Raw genomic sequence first — 24,700 nt, forward strand, 5'->3', positions numbered from 1 at the left:
TCTTTTACTTTCTCTTCCCTTCCTTTCCCCTCTTCCTTTCCGCTTTCAGTCAGGATCCCCCCACTACACCCCCCACCAGTAGCCTTGAGCAGCAGCGATTTCTCGGACTCCACCTCCCAAGTGCTGGGTTAGAGGCCTGTTCCATTACACTCTTGGTGGAAAAGACTGGAAGCTCTCTCCATAATCAAGGAGAAGATAAGGAAACCCACAAGGGCTACTGCTCTCTGCAGGAGAGGTCACAGACTGCAGAGGAAGATAAGAAAAGTAAATAAAAGAGGCACAAAGATAAGGGCAGAGGATATGACCGCCAGCACCGGCAGCCGACAGAAAGCCGAAACAGGTCACTGTGGGAGGCTCCGGGCTCTGATATGTAGCCTGTGTTCTAGACATCCCTGAATTAGGGTCTCAGAAACAGTGTTGATGAGGCTGGAGGGATGGCCCAGTGGTTAAGAGCTGCTCTCACAGAGGACTAAGGTTCCATTCCCAGCATCCACATGGTGGTTCACAACCACCTGTAACTCCAGTTCCAGGGGATCCGATGCCCTCTTCTGACCTCTATAGGCACCAGGCATGCAGGCGGCAAACAGATATACAAGCAGGCCAAACATTCATACACAAAAAATAAAAATAAGTAAAAATATTTTTAAAAGAACATGTGCATTTGTGCCACATGTGTACACACACGACCGTAAACTGAGCTGACTTCCACATGTGTACACACATGACCATCAACTGAGCTGACTTCCACATGTGTACACACACGACCATAAACTGAGCTGACTTCCACATGTGTACACACATGACCATCAACTGAGCTGACTTCCACATGTGTACACACACGACCATAAACTGAGCTGACTTCCACATGTGTACACACATGACCATAAACTGAGCTGACTTAATTTAATCGTGAGTTTTTAAACATACTTCAGTCTATCTTACCTGGTGCTTTTATCTATTTTTTAAATCTATTCACCTTGCATTTTTTAACTAGGAAAAAATATTAACTTTATTTTTAATTATGTGTGTGAGTCTATTTCTGAGCAATGCATATGAATAAAGGTATCCACAGAGGCCAGAGGCATGGGATTCCCTAGAGTTGGATACACAGGAAGTTGTGACCAGTCTGAAGTGGGTGCTGGGAACTGAACTTGAGTCCCTGTCCTAGAACAGTATGCCCTCTTATCTACTGAGCCATCTCTCCAGCTCTGTGTGTGTGTGTGTGTGTGTGTGTGTGTGTGTGTGTGTGTGTATGGTCTTTGGTTTGTTTTTTTTGAGACAGGTTTTCTCTGTGTAACAGCTCTGGCCGTCATGGAACTCACTCTGTAGACCAGACTGCCCTTGAAATCACAGAGATCCACTGCCTCTGCCTCCCCTAAGTGCTAAGATTAAAGTTGTGTGCCACCACGCCTAATTCTATATATAGTTTTAAAGACTTATTTATTTTTATTTTATGTTTGTGCATCACGTGTATGCAATGCCTGCAGAGGCCAGAAGAGGTCGTCAGATCTCCTGGATTTAGAATTACATATGTTTTAAGCTGCCACATGGGTGCTTTGACTCCTACCCTGGGTCCTCTGGAAGAGCAGCCAGTACCCTCAATCACTGAGCCATCTTTCCAGCCCCGTATTTTTCAATTTTTTTGAGACAGAGTCTCATATATCCTAGACTGGCTTCAAACTCACTGTGTAGCTGAGGAGGGCCTTGAACTCCTGACCCTCCTGCCTCCACTCTCAAGTGCTGGGATTACAGGCATGCATATACCACTCTCAACTGGGTAACATTGAAAAGTCCGAAGAGGGACCGTCAAGATCGCTTATCAAATAAAAGGGTTTGCTGCAAAATTTTAATGATTCCTAGGACCCACGTGGCGGAAAGAACCCCCTCTACAAAGTTATCCTCTGACTGCGACACAAATACACACACAAATAAATGAACGCGACTTAAAAAAAAATATTTGAGCAACACTTTAAATGTGACTAGTTAGTAGGAATTTATGGTAAGTATGGTCACTTAATCTAAAAATGAATGTCTTGGTAAAGTAAAACTCTCCCCTCACGATGTCAAGTTTAGCATTTTAGTACATAAAGTAATTTAAAAAACAGCCATCTATCCCTCCATGGTAATCGCGGTATTTCCCCACTCAAGGGATCGTGAACTCATCTGGCAGAACCAAACAGCACCATGAAAAGGCACAGCTTTTCCAGAGAAAAGCAGACCGCGATGCCCAAATGGCCCTGGGCACCATGAATGAATGCCACTATTTAACGGCATAATTGTGTTTACACTATCTTGATGACTTTCATTAAAAAGAAAATGGGGCTTCTAGGGAAAAAACACACACACTGGGCCTGGGAAGACAAGGGCTCACTTTATGTCTGAGTCATGGAGAGGAAAGCTCCACAGACTTCCAAATGCCTCTCTCACCCCGGCCTCCTGGGTATCAGCCCAAACGAATCCCTGACACAGCTGGGCAGAGGGTCAGCCTTTCTGAAGGCCTGGAGCTGCTGGGTTCTCCCACACGGGCTGGGACAGCTGCTCGGCTCCTTAGACACAGAACTCGGCCTTTGACAAGCCACTGAAGAAGAGCGTGGCCTCCTGAGCAGCTCCTCTGGTGACGTGTCCGGGTCTCCCCACTATCACGGTGGTGACCAAGCAAACCACCTCAGGCCTGGTTTTTCCCCCAGTGTGGACATGCTGTCTCCATGACACAAAATGAAACCCTTCTTCCATCAAGTACCCTCTTGTGGTTACATCAGAAAGAGGAAGCTGAGGCCAGGCCTCCTCAGCGGCAGCCTAGGAAGCACGCTCCAGGGAAGTGAGACAGTCCCCTCACCTTTTCCACGTCGGCCTTGGTCACGTTGATGTCAGCGTCCATCTTCTCGAAGTACTGCTGCGCGCGGTCAGCCTCCTTGCAGTCCCGTTCGAAACGCCTCTTACTCTGCAGACAGAGCACAGCCAAGCCGGGTGGTCAAACACCCACCCTGCCACCTCTAGAGAGACCCCCACGGGCATTCTCCCCAGAACCCATCCACCATGCGTCATCCTTTCCAGAAGTAATTTCAGCATCTGTCCACATTAGAGTGACCCCCTCTCTGTTCTCTGCACAGGATTTACCTGCCTCTACTTAAGCACTTTATGAGTGTATGTACCTGTTTGTGTGTGTGTGCGTGCGCGCGCGCATGAAGAGGTCAGAGGTCAATGTGGGGCATCTTCCTCAATCACCCTCCACCCTGTTTTAAAGATTTATTTTCACTCTGATTGCATGTGGTTGTGCGTGCATTTGAGTGGAGTGCAGACACCTACAGAGGCCAGAGGCATCGATCCCAGGAGCTGGAATTATGGGTGGTTCTGAGCCACCCAACATGGGTGCTGGGTCCTCAGGGAGAGCGTCCAGTGCTCTTGGTTGCTGAGCCATTATCTCTCCAGCCATACACCTTGCTGTAGAGAGACGCCTCTCACTGGGTCTGTAGCTTGCTGACGGCTAGGCCGGCCAGCCGGCTGGCCTGTGAGTCCCTGAGTCTCTCATCTCTGCCTCCCCAGTGCCACTGCACCCAGCTTTTTAAGTGGTGCTGGGGATCCGAACTCAGGTCCCCAGGCTCCCACGGCAGATGCTTTACCCACTGAGCCGTCTCTCCTCAAGCATTTCTGGCTCAGCACTTTGCTTGCCATAATAGTTTTAGGAGCAAATTAAATGAAATACAAATGAGAAAAATCTAGAAAGAAGACTCCTTAGTGGTTTTTGCTTGATTTTTACTTAGTGAGCCATTCAAGCCCTATTCAGACTGATGTGAGATGGTCTGGGAGATACTGGTTTAGCGGCCGGCTTCCCACTTACCGACTCCAGCTGCTTCCAGCACGTCTCAATGTGCTGCTGGGCCTTCCGTCCATCGTGGAAGTTCTGTGAAGAAAACAGAGCAGGGTCAGCACCTACACTTCTCAAACTAATGCAGGAGGAAAACCCTTCCACCTACTTAAGTAGCTTTAAAAATTATGTTTATGTTATATGTGTGGCTGTTTTCCCTGTATGGATGTGTATGCATCACGTGTGTGCAGTGCCCATGGAGGCCAGAAGAGGGCATCAGATCCCTCGGGGCTAGAGTTACAGATGATTGTGAGCCACCATGTGGATACTGGGAACCAAATCCAGATCTTCTGCAAGAGCAGCAACCGCTTTTCACTGCTGGACCATCTTTCTAGCCCCTTAGTAGCCTTTAGGTACCATCTCAGTGGACGTGTGTCTGCCTCGTACATGTGAGGCCTCATAAAGCAAATGAACAAACACTGAACACCTAGTCTGTGCAGTCCAGAGAAATGTAAGCGTTCATGCCAGGTTTGGTGGCTCATGGCTGTAATCCAACAGCTTGTGCTTGATGCAGGAGGATTTTTATGAGTTCAGGATAGACTAGAGTGAGACCCTGATCTCAAAAAACAGCCAAAGTTTAAATAATAGACAAGTTAAAGGGAAATGAAAACTAGGCTGGCCGCAAAGTTCCCTTTAAGGTTTTAGACGCAGCAATATTGAATGTGAAATTGTGCGTGGCTTGCAAAAACAACAGGACTGCCTTCCCGAGACAGGGAGCCATCACACCAGATGTGGCACACTTTTAATCCCAGCACTTGGAAGGCAGAGACAGGAGGATGTCTGTGAGTTTGAGGCCAGCCAAGGCTGCATAGTGAGACCCTGTATTAAAAGAAAAACAGACAGTAATCGCTGGGGTCATCTTCTGAGTGGCAGTGAATTCACACGTTTTATTTTCACCTCCAACGAATTAGAAATTGTAATTCTTAGCTGTCATCCTCAACCTCTCCTGACTTAGAAACTTGCTCCGGATAGGTCACATAATGGACTCACATAGGCTGAGGACCTTTGTGATGGCAGGATGTCAATTTTTTTTTTTTTTTTTTTTTTTTTTTTTTTTTTTTTTTTTTTTTACCATTCACATGTAGGGTGCTTTCAAGGTCCATCCTGTTGTAGTATCTGTCTACCAACTCTTTTTTCTGGCTGAATAATGTTCCACTCACTGAATAGATGTACCACATTTATATATCCACTCATTGGTTGTAGTTCAGGAGAATATGAACATTGATGCTATGAACACCACTGTGAGCTTTGTGTGAACAGACATCACATCTTAGAATCTTTAAAAATGGTTGCTTTTTTTAAAAAAATTAATTTTTATTTTGTGTGCATTGGTGTTTTGCCTGCATGTATGTCTGTGTGAAGGTGTCAGGTCCCCTAGAACTGAAGTTACAGACATGAGCTGCCATGTGGGTGCTGGGAATTGAACCTGGGTCCTCTGGAAGAGCAGCCAGTGCTCCAGTCCCCTTTAAAAATGTTCTATTATTATTGTGTTTAGGTGTGCATATGATGTGTGGTGGGATTGTGGAGGCTACAGTGTGTGTGGAGGCCAGAGGACAACTTGCTAGGGTTTGTTCTCTTCCCAATGTATGGATGCTGGATGCCTAGGGATCGAACTACGCGGCCTGAGCTATCTCACCAGCCCGAGGATCTTTTTAAACAGAAGGCCTCAGGGCAGGCATGCGACTGCTATTAACCTCCAAGGACCCCAGGGAGCCAGAGCAGGGCAAGCTGCAAGAAGGGGAGGAGATGGGCTCAGTGAGGGACACCGGCAGCTCAGGGGTCTGACTGAGCACCAGACTGTGGGTGACGTGAAGGAAGACCCCAGAATGGCGGCTGTGACCTGGTGAGTCAAACTCTACAAACACTCTACCACGGGCCCACCCCCAGCCACAAGGGTGTCTTTTGACTGGCAGTACAGGATCAGACCTGAATTAACAAGAAGTCTGGGTCTTCCAGGTGCCTCAGCGGATAAAAGCGCTTGCTGTCAGAAACAAAACCCAGAGTTTGATCCTGGGGTCCTACATGGTGGAAGGAGAGAACCAATTTCTCAAAGCTGTCCTCTGACCTCCTTACATGTGCCATCCAAGTGTGCACACATGTCCTGGGTCCTGGGCCCTAACTTGAAGAGAACTTATCGGGTCCCACATGGCAGGAGGAGAATCCAAATCCACAGAGTTGCTCTGACCTCCACCGGTACATCATGACACACATGCCCACCCCAACCCCCCCATAAATAAAGTTTTTTGTTTTGTTTTGTTTTGTTTTGAAGTCCAGGATGACCCTGTATTTGGCCTGAGTTTCAGAAGGAGGAAAGAAGGGGAGAGCCATGGCATGAGGAGTGTAAATAGATCTGCAGTGTTAAGGCTGGTATTTCTACAAGATTCTAACGTCCAGTCCATGTGGCCTGGGTCTGAGTGCTGGGAAGAGCTGGCGTGAAGCCTCACGGTAAGGTGGGTCATTAAAGCCGGGAGATCACTCTGGAAAAAGAAAATGCTACCGACTGACAAAGGAAACGGCATCTGTCACTCGGCATCCTAAAATCACCAGTTCCCTTTAACATACTTCCACCAGACACTAACTGGATCAGTGGACCTTGTCTGCACGGCCAGAGGCTGCAGGGCCTGTGCCGGTGAAGGGCCCTGCCCTCTGGCTCTGATTAAATTTGCTGCCTGCAGCTGCCCGGTCAGCTTCTGGTTTGCCTGAGTCCCTTGACCAAGGACACAGTAAACTCTGAGCCCCTACAGGTTCACCCTTGACTTGGAGGACAAGGGACATTAGAAGCTCCATCTGGTTTCCCTGGCAAATGTCCTGCCGTGTACTCACAAGTGCGTCCCTCGGGAGGCCAAAGGTGAAAGTTAAGTGTCTTCTTCCATCATTCTCCACCTTAATTTTTGAGAACCTGGAGCTCACTGGTTCTGCTGGACTGGCTGGTCAGTGAGCTCCTGGGACCCGCCCACTTCTGCTTCCCATGGCTGGGTTACAGGTGTTCACCGCCACACGGGGTTAAGGGTGCTAGGGACCCAAACTCAGGTCCTCACGTTTATAACGCAAATGGCTAGCCCACTGAACCATCTTCGAGGCCCCTAAATGCCCCTTTAATAGCCCTTCTCTTGTTAGCCAGTCTGAGGCCTACCTCTAGACTGATGAGGTACACTGCCTGGAAGTGACTCACAGGAAGTACCAGGTCCCCAACATCCTCCCCCAAGCCGTACCTGGAGCCTCCCCTAGTCAGACCTACAACTCAGCAGTCTCGGGACAGTCAAGCGCCAGAGAAAGCTGGGGAGGGGCCAAGGACAGCCTTTTGCCCAAACAATGATACTTTATTACAAGGGTATGTGTTTTTGTTTCTCGAGGTCAGGTGTCACCATTCTGGGTTCTTCTGCAGTTAAGTTCTGACCATCCTACAAAATTTTTTAAAGATTAAACTTTTTTTATTTTAATTTTATGTGTCCAAGCATTTTGTGTGCATGTATTTTGTGTATCACTTGCATGCCTGGGTACCTAAGGAGGTCAGAAGAAGGCTTTGGAATCCCCTAGACTGGGGTTATGGGTTATAGACAGTGTGAGCTTTCATGTGAACACCAGGAACCAAAGCCAAGTCCTCTACAGATGCTCTTAACTGGGAAACCATCCCTCCAGCCCCATCCTTCATTTTTTCAGTCTCTACAAACTCTAAGTCTTGTCCTTTGGGCTTTCACTTTTTAATCTCACAATGGGGGGTGGGGGGGATGACAGAGCCCGGGGATGACAGAGCCCAGGGATGACAGAGCCTGAGGAGGCGGAGAGTAAAGGAGCTGGGGCAAGGCTGAGGGAGAGCCAGGCAGTCTGCTGATGGCAGGGTGCAAAAGGCCTGCTGGGGCGGACAGACAGGAAGCTCTGCACAGTTCTGTGAAAAGGAAGGAGTGGAGGCCAGGAAGAAGGCGGAGGGGTGTCCTCAGGGGAAGACAGAGGCAGACAGGAAGGAAATAAGGATCCTTTCACACCGTGCCCTGTCAGTGACACGCTTTGGGTTCCCTAAATTCCCTACCTGAGGCTTTCTCTCTACAGAGGACATCAGTTCCCGTTCCCAAGCAGGACAGACAGCAGTGTTCTGCTGCACGCTCAAAAGGTCTCAGTGACTCGAGATTCAAAGATGGAGCCAACAGGTGGCATACAAATGTAATCCCTAACTCCACAGGCAGAAGCAGGAAGACGGCAGTTCAAGGCCTGCCTGTGCAACTTAGTATAACCCTGTCTCAATATAGTAAGTAAAAAGAGGGCTGGAGATTCAGCTCAGTGCAGTGGTTCTCAAACTGTGAGATGCGAACCTTTGGGGAGGTCAAATGACTCTTTCATAGGGGTCTCAATATCAGATGTCCTACATATCAGATATTTACATTATGATTCATAATAGTAACAAAATTACAATTATGAAGTAACAATGAAATAACTTTATGGTTGGGGTCACCAAAACGTGAGGAACTGTATTAAAGGGTTGCAGCATTAGGAAGGTTGAGAGCCACTGGTCTCGTTGTAAAGTGCTTGCTTAACTGAGTTCAACGCCCAGCACCACCTCTAACAATACAGACAAAGATAAGAATAAAATGGAAAGCCGGGAGGTGGTGGCGCACGCCTTTAATCCCAGCACTCGGGAGGCAGAGCCAGGTGGATCTCTGTGAGTTCAAGGCCAGCCTGGGCTACCAAGTGAGTCCCAGGAAAGGCGCAAAGCTACACAGAGAAACCCTGTCTCGAAAAACCAAAAAAAAAAAAAAAAAAAAAAAAAAGAATAAAATAGATAAGCAGATAAGTAAAATAAAAATGAATGGTTGAAGCTGGAGGGACGGCTCAGCAGTACTGCATTTGGCAGAAGACCTGAGTTCCGTCCCCAGCACCCATGTGACTCACCACTGCCTATAACTCCAGCTGCAGAGGATCCAACACCCTCTCCTGGGCCTCTGCAGCCACTGTACTCATGTGCACTGACACACACAATTTGAAAACAATAAAAATAGCCAGGTGTAGCCAGGTGGTGGTGGCACATGCCTTTAATCCCAGCACTCAGGAGGCAGAGGCAGGTGGATCTCTTTGAGTTCGAGGCCAGCCTGGTCTACAAAGGGATGATCCAGGAAAGGCGCAAAGCTACACAGAGAAACCCTGTCTCGAAAAAAACAAAACAAAAAAACAAAAAAAACAAAAACAAAAACAAAAAAGCCAGGCGTGATAGTGTACACCTTCAATCCTAGGGCTAAGGAGGCAGAGGCAGGTGGATCTCTAAAGTTTCAGGCTAGTCTGGGCTACATAGTGAGACCCTGCCTCAATAAACAAACAAACAAATAAACATTTTTTTAAAAAAATCATATTTGGGGCTGGAAAAATGGCTCAGCAGTTAAGAGCACTGGCTGCTCTTCCAGAAGACCTGGGTTCAATTCCCAGCATCCACATGGCAGCTCGCAACTGTCTATAACTCCAGTTCGGGAGGATCCAACACACACAGAGACATATATGCAGACAAACCACCAATGCATATAAAATAAATAAATCATTAAAATAAAAAAAATTAATATTTTGCGTAATTCTGACTAAAAACCAGACAGGACATTCTCTGGCTGTCCTCCATACACATGTGTGGGAATTGTACATGTGCTGTGTACCTTTCAGAGCTGGTGGCTGGGGGCAGTCTCCCATGAAGACATCTCAAGCACACTTTCCCACTATTAACCAAACACCTGAACACTGCAGTACGTGGTAGAGATGTTTCTTCTGGAGGGTGTGTCCCCAGACTCCCCAGGAGACCCTCGCCCTCCTCACCACCCTGCACATGCCTGACCCTAAGCAGGGGTCACCAGCTCCAGCTGGCTCCCTGCAGGGAAAACAGTGCTTTGAACAGTTAGAAAAGTTAAACAAACAGGCAGATCTGCCAGATGCATTTGTTGTTTACGGACAAACAATGGCAGGCGCTTCTTCTCCGGACAGTGAGGGAGTGTGTCAGAAAACCGTGCCTTCTCGTCTCTGAATAAAGAGGGATTGTTCCCAGGACAAAGATGGAAGGGCTGCTTTGGGAGCCTGGGATGAAGTCATCACCGCTCTTCCCTCCTGTCAGAAAAGGGACAGGAAATGCCATCTCTGGGGACCCAGAGGAATGCTAGTTACTGTCCCTGTAATAAGACGCTTTGGGTCTCTTTTTAAAAACACAATAATAGACTAAAAAGAAAGAAAAAAAGGAAAAAGAGAAAGAAAAAGAAAAGCCTAGTGGTATCCAAAGTCACCTACAAGTATTGTTTTCATTTCTGTTTTTTTTTGTGTGTGTGTGTGTTTTTTTTGGGGGGGGGGTTGTTTTGTTTTGAGACACGGTCTCTCCGTAGCCCTGGCTGTCTTGGAACTCTTTCTGTAGACCAGGCTGGCCTTGAACTCAGAGATCCACCTGCCTCTGCCTACCGAGTGCTGGGATCAAAGGGGTGCGCTACTATACCCAACTCCTGGTTTAGTTTTGATTGTCCTTGAGCTTCTCCAGAAGAAACATCCTTCAGAGAACAGTCTGGCTCAGTGGGTCAGGTGCTTGCTGTACAAGCATGGGGCCCGGCATTCAGTCCCCAGCAACCCTTGGAACACTGAGCACCTGTAATCCTAGCACGGGGGAGGCAGGGACAGGAGGAGCCCTGGGACTCACTGGCCAGCCAGCTGAGCCCAACTGTCAACTTTCAGATTTAGTGAGGGATCCTGTGTCGAATAAGATGGCGAGCAATACAGGAAACCACCCAATATATGACTTCTGGCCTCCACATGTACATGAATGGGAGACTTAAAGAGAGAGAGAAAAAGAAAAATCTGAATATGGTTGGGTGGCTCAAACCTTTAATCCCAGAATTTGGAAGGCAGAGGCAGGCGGATCTCTGAGTTTGAGGCCATCCTGGTCTACAGAGGCCAGAACTGTTACATAGAGAAACCCTGTCTTGAAAAACAAACAAACAAACAAACAACTGGACTGTGTGGTTTGAGCCTGCAATCCTGACACTTTGCGGGGTGGGGTGAGGGCTGAGGCAAGAGATTGCTAAGTTTGAGGCCAGCCTTGGCTACCTTCATAGTGAGTACCAGGCCAATCAGGACATCTATACAAAGACAGTCTCAAAACCGTAACAAAACCCAGCGAAAAACATCTGGGATCTAAAGAAAAGAAAGTGTCAGCTTGAAGAGAAATAAAGACGACAGTGTCTGTGCTGACTTTACTGTTCCGCAGGCTGACATGTGCTTACCCCTCACTCTGCCAGGGGGACAATACGGCCAACTCTATATCTAACCACTAATGGTTAAAAAAGCAAAACAGAGCACTGTTGTGGAAACAGCCACTTCAAACACAAAACAGGGAAAATTAAAAGACGACGTTCTGCGTTGGGAGCAGTCACCCGTCTGGAATCTCAAACACAGCTCAGATTCCACAGATGGAATCAAAAGAACAGACTTTAAAAGGGCAAAGACAGAGGAGCCCCCAGACAGCACGTGTGGGTTGGTCCCCTGGATTGGCAGTGTTTCAGACAGGGCCTCACTATGCAGTCTAGCTGGCCTTGAACCCTCCACCCCCTGCCTCAGCCTCCCTAGTGTTGGAATGGCAAGTGTGCGCAGCCTTGGCTCCCTCTGGAATTTGGCTATAAATCTGTGGGGTTTGGGCTGATGTGGGCCAAGTATGACAACACCTTGTGGAAGCTGATCACCCTGTCCATCTGGTGTTCTGTTCTCCACCTAACCCTCAAATAGAAACATAATACGGATATGGCCATGCATTCTGATTTTATTTCCTAAGGACTATGTTCCGGAATCCATATATTAAAAGTCCTTCAATGCGGGCACTTCAGATCTCATAAAGACATCTACCTTGTCACACTAGGAGTGCCTAACCTCCCGCGACACTGATCACAAGGCATGGTTTGGGGATCCAAACAGGGTGCAGGGTCTGCCTGGCCGGTGGATGAGGCTGGGTTTCCTTATTTCTCTAGCTGCCCCTTTGTCCTTGGCTCCCCCTTGTTCTCTGGATAGATGCCCCCCAGAAAGCTCCACACCCAGCACCCATAAGTTGTGCTTAGCCTCCTCTGCAAAGCCATCCCGTGTGCACAGGCCTTAAAGCTCTATCCTTGGAGGACCTAGGTTAACATGATACAAGGACCAACTTGAAAGGACCTTCATAGACTCCGAGGACATGTCTCCCCATCTCTTCCAAGAGTACAAAGCTGTTGCTTCTAAATCAAAGCAAGGACCTCCATGATGGGTTTAGGTGAGTGTCGGTTGGAAAAAAGAAACCTCCAGTGTCCCGTGGCTGAAAGGTCTTCTCGTCTAATTCTGTCACCCACCAGAGGACAAGTGCAGGCCCAGGTGCACGTGGGGATGGTCTAGATATGAGGCATGCAGTGTGATACACAAGGATCCTGTGCCTGAAGCTCATTAGATCTGGGACAGAGTAAGGGAACAGAGTGCGTAGGAGAAGGGCAGTCTGGGTACCACCGGAGCAGAGGCTTTAATGAAATGCATGACTGAATCGAAAAGGTTGGGGGATGGCCCCTCCTCAGTATCTTGGAACGATGAGCAACTTGCAGATACTCAGATGCCACACCTGAGACTGAGTGAAGGAGACGCAGAAGAGGGAGATGAGGTCTTGGCCTTGGACGGTCTCCACAGCCAGGGCGAGCACGAGTGCCAGAATCACCAGAAGGGTAGTTAGTGGCACTCTTGGATCAGCATGATGGGAAAGACAGTCAGGTGACTGCTGAGTACAGGACACACTAGACGAGGAACAAGTGGGGGTGGGGCAGGCCTGGTAGTGACTAAAATGCAGTGACTAAAATGACTAAGTTCAATCCCCAGTATTGTCAGAAAGGGAGAGAGGAAGGCAAAGGAAAGAGAGGGAGGGAGTAAGAGGGGAGAGAAGGAGGAGGGAGGCAGGGAGAGAGAGAAGGAAAGTCCTGGCCGTATTTCAAGCATGTAAAATCAAGAGGACAATGTGAACACCCTGTCCCAATGAACAATGAAGCTTTCACTTCGGTTGATGCCACAGATGTGGCTCAGTGGCCTGGGCTCCATCCCCAGCACCCTATACAGGGGGAGAGCTGCTGCATGTTTACCGTCCTCTCTTGGGAGGTACAGGCAGAAGGATCAGGAGCATCTTTAGCTACATAGTGACTTCAAGGCCAGCCCGGACTGTCAAAGACCCTGTCTCAAACCAAACCAAACTAGACAATCAGAACCAATAAAAAGTCTCAGGGAAAGCGTCCAATGATCTAAAACTTCCGGTCCTCTGCAGGTGTCTGCCGAGGCTCATGAAAACTTCAAGAGCCACTAAGAGCATCAATAATTGTTTCCTCTACAACTTCCTAGCTAGTTACACTGGGGGAAAGCAATGCCCGGTGCCTGGTGATCAATGAAGCGGATTTTCCAGCTGCAGAGAAGAGTGTGTCTGTTGCTGCACTCAGGCTGGCGAGACCATGTGGGCTCCTCAGTGGGAGCTCGTCTCTACAAACTCCTCCCAAGAGATGAGTGGGTTTCGGTGTGCTGGACCCCAGATGGACAAAAAAGCAGAGCTCAGCCAGCCTCTAAAACTCCAGTGAGTCCCTTCACTGTACAATAGTCATCAATGGTGCTATACGTCATCTACTCAATGACCTAGACCTCAGATAAGCCAGTCCAGGTCTCAGTGATGGGTTGTAACTCTGCTGGAGACTGTTAATCTAATACATGATCAGAGCTTGACTGAGGACCATAAACCAGGATGCCGAAAGCACTCCTGCTTTGAGCAAATCTCACTTCTGGGAATTCAGTGGGGTGGGAAGATAACCTCACTTCCCACAAAGGAAAGCGTTAGACCAGGTGCAGTGGGCCAAGCCTGCCATCCCAGGCACAGTGGGCAAGCCCACCATCCCGATATCCCGTTAGAGCATTTCAAAGCCAACATCAACTACATCATGGATTCCAGGAGAGCCTAGAACATGGCAAAACCAAAAGAGCTCAAAACAAAGAGCTAAAAAGAGCCGATTGTAGAATTGTTTAACTAATCTAAACCAATCAAAAGCAGTAAGCTACAGATCAATGAAACAATAAAAAGTACTTAAACAAGCCGGGCGGTGGTGGCGCACGCCTTTAATCCCAGCACTCGGGAGGCAGAGCCAGGCGGATCTCTGTGAGTTCGAGGCCAGCCTGGTCTACAAAGTGAGTTCCAGGAAAGGCGCAAAGCTACACAGAGAAACCCTGTCTCGAAAAAAAAAAAAAAAAAAAAAACCAAAAAAAAAAAAAAAAAGTACTTAAACAATAAACAAACAGGGCTGGACATACACCTCAGAGTGGGAGCTATAAGTTCATTTATGAATGACTAGAACATAAAAATGGATTATTAAAACAATCCATTTTCCAGAGGACACATAGAAACCTCTTCTATTAAACAGAGAATGAAGGATATAAACTACGGTCCAGTGAGATGGCTCAGTCAGCATGTAAAAGGTGCCTGCTGCACCACCGTGGTGACCTGAGTTCAATCCCTGTAACCTACATAAAAGGGGAAGGAGCAAACAGAGTCCTACAGACCAGCACCGGCCCGTTTCTAAGAAAGACCGAAGTGTGTGTGGGGCTTTGTTCTGACCTCAACAGGAACCAGGAAATGATACCATCTGACCAGTGCCACTAAGGGAAGTCAGGGACCTAGAGTATTAGGTTTGCAGGCAGAGGCTGCACCGTGCAATCAGTGGCCTCATGGGCAAGCTATGAAAACCACTGATGAAATAAAAGCATACAAGCAGCTACGTTTGGTCCCGAGCTCCAGGATGCCCGGGTGTCACCCCCAACTGGACCCTGTGGGACCCGACAGACCCACATCACCTCCCTACGCTCCAGGCTCCCGAGCAGTGGGTAACATCACAGACTTCTACTGGGAAGGGCTAACCTGAAGTCACAGTCGGTGTTAGCTACTGACAGAAAAGGGAGTGCAGGGCTAACCAGTCTCTCAGACCGTTGGTGTGTGACACACCCACAGGACACAGTCCTCTAAGCTTTTTGTTTTGTCTGTTTGTGATTTTTTGTTTTGTTTTGAGACAGGATGCACTATGTAGCCCTGGTTGTCTTGAAACTTGCTATGTAGACCAGGCTGGCCTCAAGTTCACAGATACCCACCTGCCTCTGGCTCCCAGTGCTGGGACTAAAGTCGTGCGCCACCGTACCTCACTGTTTTTGAGCCAGGGTCTCCTGCAGCTCGAGCTGGCCACAGACTCACTGTGGAGCCGAGGAAGATCTTGAGTTCACGATCTCCTTTCCTCCACCCACCAAGTAAGTTCCACCACGCTGCCTTTTTCACTTTATTTTTAAAATTTGTTTTGTACATGCTATGTGTGGAGGTCAGAGGACAACTTGCAGGAGTCAGTTCTCTCCTACAATGTAATCTTGGGGAATCAAACGCAGGTCATCAGGCTCGAAGGCTGAGGTCTTGTCCACACAGCCACCTTGTGCTCTCTCCCTCCCTCTCTCCCTCCCTCTCTCCACACACACACACACACACACACACACACACACACACACACACACACACACACTTTTTGAGGCAGTGTCTTGCTAGTTATTTGGTTCCATCTTCCAACTTGTAATCCTCCTGCCTCAACCTCCCGAATGCAGGCATTAAGGGCCTGTGTAACCACACTGAGCTATGCATTCCTTCTGAAGAATGGTAGCTATGATATAGGAAAGAAGAGATGGCTTCACAGCGCCACATATGAAAATACCACAAATATGTATTTGTTGACAGACATTCTTTCCAGTGCTTCTCAAGATTTCACAATGTTCTTAAATGTCAGTCTAATTTAGTTGCAGAACGCTTCAACAAATAGAGTGGTATTTGCAGATCCTCCTGACAGAGCATATGACTCCCAGGCCTGGACTGGTGACTGGTGACATTCCTTAAAAACAAAAGGCTGGTTTAGTGGTCAAGAGCACTGGCTGCTCCTGCAGAGGAGCTGGGTTCAGTTCCCGGCACCCACATGGCAGCTTAGCCTGTGACTTCTGTTCCAGGGGATCCAATACCCTGTTCTGACCACTTTGGGTACCAGGTAGGCAAAACACATAAAATAAAATAAATCTTTTTTGTTTGTTTGTTTTTTTTGAGGCACAGTTTCTCTGTGTAGCCATGGAACTTGCTCTGTAGAACAGGCTGGCCTCAAACTCAAGAGATCACCCTCTTCTGCCTCCCTAGTGCTGGAATTAAAAGGGGTGTGTCACTACCATCAGCTTAAAATAAATAAATAAATAAATAAATCTTAAACAAAAACCAAAACTTTTTAAGGAACACAATTTAAGAGATGATATAACAGATTATAAAAAGATAATTAACAATGAGTAAATAAGTTAATCCATTTACGAGATAGCAAAGGCATATGAAGGTCCTTCTCTATAAACTTTTAGAACTAAGTTGACATTAACACAACGTGCGGGAGGGAGTGTGTGTGTGTGTGTGTGTGTATGTGTGTGTGTATGTGTGTGTGTGTGTGTGTGTGTGTGTGTGCGCGCGCGCGCGCACTGGGGATGGAGAGGCAAGTGTGCAGCACTGAGCAGCACCCCTGGTCCCTCACTGGTGAACTGCAGGAAAGAGGTCTCCACTGCACTGCACTCCCAGCCCTGGGCCACAGCTGCTACTTCCCAACTCTTGCTATTCTTCTCTCCCCTGCACTTCCTGTGTGCCTGCCTTCTGCAAGGGCTTCCTTGTCCTGGAGGAGCAGACATTTCCGTGAAGTAGGAGAAGACAGTGGGCAGGGGTTAGTGGGGGGTGCGTGATCAGCACGCACAAAGTCCTGTCGCTAGTGCTCCAACTCCCCCCAAATCTAGATACTGTTAGGTGCTACGCAAGAGTGATGTCAGGGACAAGATGGCTCAGAGGTTAAGAGTGCTGGCTGCTCTCGCAGAGGACCATGTTGGGTGGCTCGGCTCACAACAGCCTGTCAACTCCAGTCCTAGGGGATCAGATGCCTTCTTCTGGCCTCAGGGGGCATCTGCACACTCGTGGTGTACATACACACCAACTGACTCCAACTCTGTCTCTCTCTAAAACCACGGCAAAGCTGCCGGACATGGTGGCACATACTTCTAATCCCAACACTCAAAGGCAGAAGCCGGCAGATGTCCGTGAGGCCAGCTAGTCTACACAGTGAGTTCCAGGACAGCCAGGACTGCATAAAAAGACCTGTCTCAAAAAAAAAAAAAAAACCAAAAACATTGCAAAGGGGGAGGGTGAGAGGCCAGAGGAATTTGGTAATTTTAAGTGAGGCAGATGGCAAAGTCTGCTCTGAGGAGGAGGCATTCCTAACGAATAGGCCCTGAGGTGTCTGGCAAAGGCACCCTGAGGGAGAAAAACCTGTACAAAGGCCCTGAGGCCAGAGCACAGAGAAGCCAGCCACACACAGCTGGGGGAGAGGGATGGGGGAGGGGCACAGCTCTGCCGAACTCCTGACTCACTCCTAAACAAAGGACACTTGCTAAGGAGGTAGAAGCAGCTTCAGTTTGGGCAGTCAGCTCTGTGGGTAGAGGAGGGTCAGTGCAGAGAACACAGCAGAGCCCTAGACAGGAAGAAGAGGGAAACCTTTGGAAAGGTCAAGGCAAGTTCAAAAGCAGGGCAGCAGGCCAAGGCTGCCTCCAGATTCCCTGTGTTTATTTTAACTTTATACTAGGTGGTAAGAGTTTGTTCTAAGCCCCGAGGTTCTGTCTCACTGCTTCCTAGCTGTTTCACAAAATAAAATGTCAAATCAGAACGTGGTGGTTGCATGCCTTATCCCAGCACTCTGGAGGCAGAGGCAGGCGGATCTCTGAGTTTGAGGCCAGCCTGGTCTACAGAGTGAGATCCAGGACAGCCAGGGCTACACAAAGAAATCCTGTCTCGAAAAACAATAAATAGGGACTGGAGAGATGACTCAGGGTTTTAGAGCAGTGGCTGTTCTTCCAGAGGACCTGAGTTCAATTCCCAGCAACCACATGGTGGCTCACAACCATCTAAATGGATCAGATGCCCACTCCTCTGGCATGCGGATGCAGGCAGCACTCACGTAAAAAATAAAATAAATTTTAAAAAAAGAAAGAAAGAAAAACGACGACGAATAAATAAATAAATAAAATGCCTTGGTTCGGTAGAGAATGTTGGAAAGCTTAGGGTCTGACACACAGCCGGTTCCTGAGCCTGGGAGGTGTGGACACGTGGGCCAGCCAGTTGGGTGTGGTGGGAGGCCCTGTGAGCCTCCACTGACAGGACACCAACTACAGGCAAAGGAATCAACTCCTCCGGGTTGTCTTCTGACCTCTAAACACACATCATGACATGTATTAGTATACCCATCACACACACACACACACACACACACACACACACACACACAGGCCTCCACCTTCGTGTATACCATCACGCCTGATTCTTTTTTTCTTTTTTTTTTTTTTTTTTTGGTTTTTTGAGACAGGGTTTCTCTGTAGTTTTGGAGCCTGTCCTGGACTAGCTCTGTAGACCAGGCTGGCCTCGAACTCACAGAGATCCACCTGCCTCTGCCTCCCGAGTGCTGGGACTACAGGCGTGAGCCACCACCGCCCGGCTTGATTCTAATTTTGTATGTTTTATATTTATTTTATGCGTATGAGTATTTTGCCTGCATGTACGTGTGTACCACATTTGTGCTTTGTACCCAAGGAAGTCAGAAGAAGGTCTTGGACCCCTTAGAATTAGAGTTACAGGTGGCTGTGAGCCACCATGTGGGTGTTGGGAACTGAACCTGGGTCCTCTGCAAGAGCAGCCAGTGTTCTTCACCAGTGAACCCTCTCTCCAGCCCCTGTTTGTTTTTTAAACAGGGTCTCACTTTGTCACCCTGGCTGGTCCAGAACTCACTGTATAGACTAGGCTGGCCTTGAATTCAGAGATCCTCCTGCCTCCTCTACTGCTCAAGTGCTGAGATTAAGGCACGCACCTGTGTGTGTGTGTGTGTGTGTGTGTGTGTGTGTGTGTGTGTGTGTGTCTGCTCCCTGGACCCCTGTTTTTGTTTGTTAATACAGGGTCTCACTATGCAGCCTTGCAGGTCTGGAACTCATTGTGTAGCCCTGGTGGTCACTGAATTCACAGAGAATTTTCCGCCCCAGCTTCCCCAGTGCTAGCAGGTGTGAGCCACCATATCCAACTCCATCTGGCTATCTGACGGGAAAACACCCCTGTCCATCTTTGGGGGGAAGACACCCCAATATACATTACCGATTTCCTCTCCTGCTTCAGCTCCTGCACATAGCGCATCAGGTCCACCGTGATCTGTGACGTCATGTTCTCAGAGATGACCTCATGCTGGCCGGCATAGTCGTTCATCTCATTCAGGGTGGAAAGAAACGCTTTACATGCTGTGTACCTGGGGACAGAACACACCGGCTCCTTCTCAGACAAGCCCACCTCCATCCTCACATGTTTCACTTGAGGAAATATTAATTAAAGTCAGTCTGCGCTGCACCTGCCTCCCAGAGGATCTTGCTGGTTTATTACACAACGGCTCAGAATTAATTATAACCCAAACATGGCCACAGGTGCTCTGTGAAATGCAGTCTCTGGTTCTGTTCATTCTGAGTCTCCAGAGATGGTCCCAAACCCACCCACCCATGTTCACTACATACACCAGGCACCTGGACCTACATCAAAGATGATGCCTCCACCATGCACAATGACCCATCACTGCTGACTGAGACAGGCATAGTTCTTGGATGGATGAAGAATTTGGACTTCTGACGCTACAGAACAGAGCACAGACTCGATGACAAGGTTCTCAACCTGGGGATCACGACCCCTTTGAGGGTCAAATGACCCTTTCACAGGGGCTGCATATCAGATATCTACATTCTGATTCACAAGAGTAGCAAAATCACAGTGATGAAGTAGCAACGGAGATACTTTTATGGTTGGGGTCACCACAGCATGAGGACCTATATTAAAGGGTCGCAGCACTAGGAAGGTTGAGAACCACTGTTCCAAGGCTTATACCCCACACTGTCTGCACATGCTTGCAGGGCCTCCTAAAACTTTCCCTAGTTAGTTTAATGGAAACAGTCCAGAGCAGGTCCCGTGGCTCAGGGCCAGGGAGGTTAAGGAAGCCTTCTCATTGTCGCCCCCCAAGTTGAAACAGACCCAGACAGGAAGGCAGGATGGGACTTGTGTGACAGCATGCAGCTTCCTCCCCTCCCTTCACAACTACCACCACACACACATCTCACCACACATCCACCAGCAACAGACGTACTTGTATTCTTCTTCTTCCTTCGAGTTCTTCTTGGGTTGGTATTTCTTTGAAAGATTCCTAAGACAAAAATGCAGACATGTCACCTTCTTTGGAAGTGCTCAAAGAAATCAGGAATGAAAGATGATGTGTGCGCTTCGCTGGTTTTTAAAAATTTCATAAAGTTGCACAATTAAAACCCACTTGTGCCGGGTGGTGGCGCACGCCTTTAATCCCAGCACTTGGGAGGCAGAGCCAGGCGGATCTCTGTGAGTTCGAGGCTAGCCTGGTCTACAGAGTGAGATCCAGGACAGGCGCTAAAACTACATGGAGAAACCCTGTCTCAGAACCCCCCCTCCGACACCCCCCCCAAAAAAAAACATTTGTAGGGCCAGCAGGATGGCTCAGGGGGTAAAGGCAGCTTGCCGCCAAGCCTGGTGACCTGAGTTTGATTCCCCAGGACCCACATGGAGGAAGAAGAGAACCAACTTGTGCAAGTTGTCCTCTGACCTCTGCATGCCACGGCATACACCCCCTCACACACATATCATATACAGTAATAAATAAAAAATGTTTACAAATTATTACGCCAACAGATGACAGGAGACTCACCTCTGTCATTTGTACACACACTCACACACAGAGACAGGTGGATATGTAGCAGATTTCTCTAATAAACACAGGTTTAAAAAGCAAAGTTTTCTCTCTGTGTGAGGGTGTGTATTGGGGTCACCGGGGAGAGGAAGCACTCCACGCTGAAAGATCCTTCGTCAGTCTCTCAGAGGAAATAGAGTTAAACTCCAGAGCCAGGTTGGAGGGGACAAGTGGAGTGGGCAGGGTGAGCACAGTAACAGATTCTTACGTGCATGGGAGCTGGGGGCACTGAGGAGCCCTGTGACTACATTTCAGGTATTTTTAGTGTGCAGTTTTAAATAGTAACCGTTCCTTTAGCTAATCATAACTTACAAATTGAAAACACCACTTCTAAATTCACACCTCACATAAAAATTCTCAAAACTGTGATTTTCAACCAAACCACTTGTTTAAGTCCACATTTCCTTTTTAGCTTCTAGACCTGCACAGCCATAAACATAATTTTAACGTTGCATAGAGCTGAGGGAAGCTGAGCCTGACTAACTGTGGTAAATGTTGCTCTGAAGGGCTGGCTGGCAAGAGGGCTCAGTGGGTCAGAGAGTTAGTTGGCCTCCAGGCCTGATGATGTGAGTTTGGTACCCAGCACCCACACTGGGGAAGGAGAGAACTGATTCCCACAGGTTGACCTCTGACCTCTGCATGTGCACCATGGCTGCACCAACCTCCTGCCACCACCACCAAACAAACAAACAAAATTTTAAAGACTTATTCTGTGGTCCAGGCTGGCCTTGAATCTGTGGTGTCCCTCCTGCCTTGGCCTCCTGAGTGCTGGGATTATAGGCCTGGGCCATCATGCCCAGCAAGAAAAGGTACTCTTCTTCCTGGAATTCAATACGTAGCCAGGCTGGCCTCAAACTCACAGAGATCTGCCTGCTTCTGCCTCAAGATTGCTGGACCTAAAGCTGTGTGCCACCATAAGCAACCACAGGCATGAAAATCACCGTTTACCATCAATTCCTAAACAAGATCAAAGACCTGTCATGGGTGACATTCTGTTAAGACCCTATATAGCCCTGGCTGTCCTGGAACACTTTATGTAGACCAGGCTGGCCTCAAACCCACAGAGATCCACCTGCCTTTGCCCCTCTGAGTGCTGGGATTAAAAGCGTGCAACCACCACGCTCCCCGACCCCCAACTTTTTGCAAAAGCCTGAGTGAAAGTGAGTGTGGCGTGTGGCGCATTCGCATCCGAGCACCCATACACACACGTGCAGAGGCCAGCCGCCAGCAAGGCTCCTGTTCTCCCTCTCTCTGCCTTGTTTCCTGAGACAGAACCTGGAGCCAGGCTGGCAGCACGCAAGCCCCAGCGACCAGCTAGTCTCCACTCCTTGCAGCTTTGGAACTACAGGCATAAATGGTCATGCCCAGCTATTTCTGTGGTGGCTAGGGATTTGAACTCACACCCTCATGCTTGACCAACATGCATTCTTACCCACTGAGGCACCTCCAAAGACCCAAGTCTTTTCTCTATCAACCCTTCCCAACCCCTTACCCTGGGAACAGGCTTCCTGGCCTTGTATTTTTTTTTTTTTCTTTAAACAAAAACAAGCCTGCAGGGAAGCCCTCAAAACATCGCCCTCAGATTTATGGGATCTGCTGAGGAACCCAGTGTGCTTCCTATACGGGTACACTAATAGAAAGAAAGAGGAAAACAGTTTATGAGGCTGCTGGCTAAGATCCGGCCAACCCTACCGGCCAGGGGGACTTTGAAAGCAGACCTTTGGGCCCCTTTCCAGGTACTCTGAACCAGGATGAGGAGGGTGGAGTCCAGGAATGTTTGGGGCTGTTCTTTCCTTTATTTTTCTGAACCACAAGATATCTGGATCATGGTGGCAGGAGAAAGGTCTTTCTCAACAAACGAAAGGCACCGCACAGAAGGAGCCTAGCCAGAGGCACTGGCTGTAATCCCAGCTACTTAGGAGGCCCAGGCAGGTGGATCCTAAATTCAAGGCCTGCCCGGACTATGGAATCAGTTCATAGCCAGCCAGGGCTTTTATGTCTCAAATAAAAAATATAAAGTGAACTGGGGAGCTGGGCATGGTGGCGCACACCTTTAATCCCGGCACTCGGGAGGCAGAGCCAGGTGGATCTCTGTGAGTTCAAGGCCAGCCTGGTCTACAGAGCAAGCTCCAGGACAGCCAGGACTACCCAGAGAAACCCTGTCTCAAAAAAACCAAAATAAAATAAAGTAAAATGAACCGAGATGTAGCTCAGTGGTAGAGACTGCAGGGGGCGGGGAGGGAAGGTTTGCGTTATTAGACAGTAAATAACAGGAGCAAGATGCTCACCCTCAACCCACACACTTTTAAAGGGGTACCTGAGAACAGAGACAGATGATTTGGAAGCGATCAGAATGATTTTCCCACATGAAGGGAAGTAAGGCCACAGCCCTGAGTCAGTTCAGACAGAAGCAGACTGAACAGGGAAGATCCACGCAGGGACAGGGGACCTGCCCTGATAATATCCATGTTGCCCCTTCCCATCTGTGGACTCTGAGGACATAGGCAGTGTGGGCTAGCCTGTGGTCTCCACTCCTCAGGTCTCAAGCTGCAGGCATGAGGAAGTCCTCATAAACCTAGGGATTCCACAGGAACATGGCCGCTTCTCCTGATAAAGTCAGCCCACAGCCCAAAATGCCAAGGAGTTTCAGGACAGACAATAGCTCAGAACCCCTTCCTCAGCTGTGTCCAGCCTCCAGCCTCCAGACTGAACATAGCAAGCAATATCCCAAGGGACAGTCACTTCCAGGGCTATCGGCATGTGATGAGTGAGCTGGGAGTCAGCCAGAAGACTTTCATCTCCTTCGGTCCCTGTGACAGGCAATCTTCATGGTCAACATGAGCTGAGGCAGAGTCACCATGGAAGTCCACCTCTGGGCGTGTCTGGGAGGGCGTTTCCAGAGGTTTGACAGAGGAAGGAAGATGGCCGAATGTGGGCAGCACCACCCCCTGGGCTGGGGTCCCTTCCGGTCTAAATGAAGTGACCCGAGCACCAGCATTCACCTCTTCGCTTCCTGACTGCAGTCACACTGTATCCAGCTGCTTCAAGCTCGGCCACCATGATGGACTGTGTCCCCCTAAACTGTGAGTCCAAACCCTTCCTTCCTATTAGTCACAGCGATGAGGAAACTCAACAACTTCAGAAGGCAGAACTTCTCACTATTCACTTTTACAGTTGAAAAAGACAAATCCCAGAGAACGACAAGCCCCAAATCACACTTCTGTGAAGCAAGGACAGGACTCCCTCCCTGGCACCGGGGACCGAGAAGATGAGCTCAGCCACTTCATCAAACTCTCCAGGTCAAGGAGACCCAATGTGAAAAGATTTGTCAGACACCGTTAGAGAAGAGAGATGAGAAAGAGGAAAACCCAACCTGGAGAATGAAACACACACCAGAAAAACAACAACTCACCGCCCCACCCTGCCCCCTGTGGAGTATCTCACACCAGCAGCAAACTTAAAACACAAACCTGGCATAGCAATAGTGCTGCGCGCAGGACAATAAGACTCAGGAAGTGAACTTTGGGTGAATGAATAAACATGCCAGGCTTTATCAAATTCGACAAGAAAGGAGCGAGATAACCACAGTGCCAAAACAGGACCATAAACAGAGAGCATGCCCAGCATCCAGGCAGAGAGCTTAGACGCATGGTCACACTGCATGGACTGAGTCAGAAAAAGCCAAGATTCCCACAAGGACCATGTTCTGCCTGGCCCCAGACTTTCCACCAAGGCCATGCGGGCATCGACCATGGTTAGAGGAAAAAGGCACGGCCGGCGGAGAGCCGGCGGAGAGCCAGGCAGGCAAGGCTTTTAGGCCGCTCCACAGAAAGCCGGCAGACAGTGGGACAGTGACTCAGACGCAGCACAGCGCCATGAGAAGCTGATCCTGGGTCAGTATGGGGAGTAGAGTGGATGCTGTGTCTTGATGGCTTGCTGAGGAGGGTGAGAGAGGAAGCACAAAAAG

The 24,700-nt window shown here is 48.7% G+C and overlaps 1 protein-coding gene across 12 annotated transcripts in view; it reads right to left on the reverse strand.

Moving 5' to 3' along the window:
- The window catches only part of Fnbp1 (formin binding protein 1), a 123,806-nt gene that overhangs the window by 53,433 nt on the left and 45,673 nt on the right, over nt 1-24,700 (reverse strand). For all 12 annotated transcript variants that reach the window (XM_059260013.1, XM_059260016.1, XM_059260014.1 and 9 more), the window contains exons 3-6: nt 20,104-20,160; nt 19,077-19,224; nt 3,839-3,901; nt 2,837-2,941 (exon numbers count right to left, since the gene is read on the reverse strand). In XM_059260013.1, coding sequence (XP_059115996.1) covers nt 2,837-2,941; nt 3,839-3,901; nt 19,077-19,224; nt 20,104-20,160 — 373 coding nt within the window. The remainder of the gene's footprint in view (nt 1-2,836; nt 2,942-3,838; nt 3,902-19,076; nt 19,225-20,103; nt 20,161-24,700) is intronic.

Source organism: Peromyscus eremicus, chromosome 4 (assembly GCF_949786415.1).
Source record: "Peromyscus eremicus chromosome 4, PerEre_H2_v1, whole genome shotgun sequence".
Lineage (NCBI taxonomy): Eukaryota > Metazoa > Chordata > Mammalia > Rodentia > Cricetidae > Peromyscus > Peromyscus eremicus.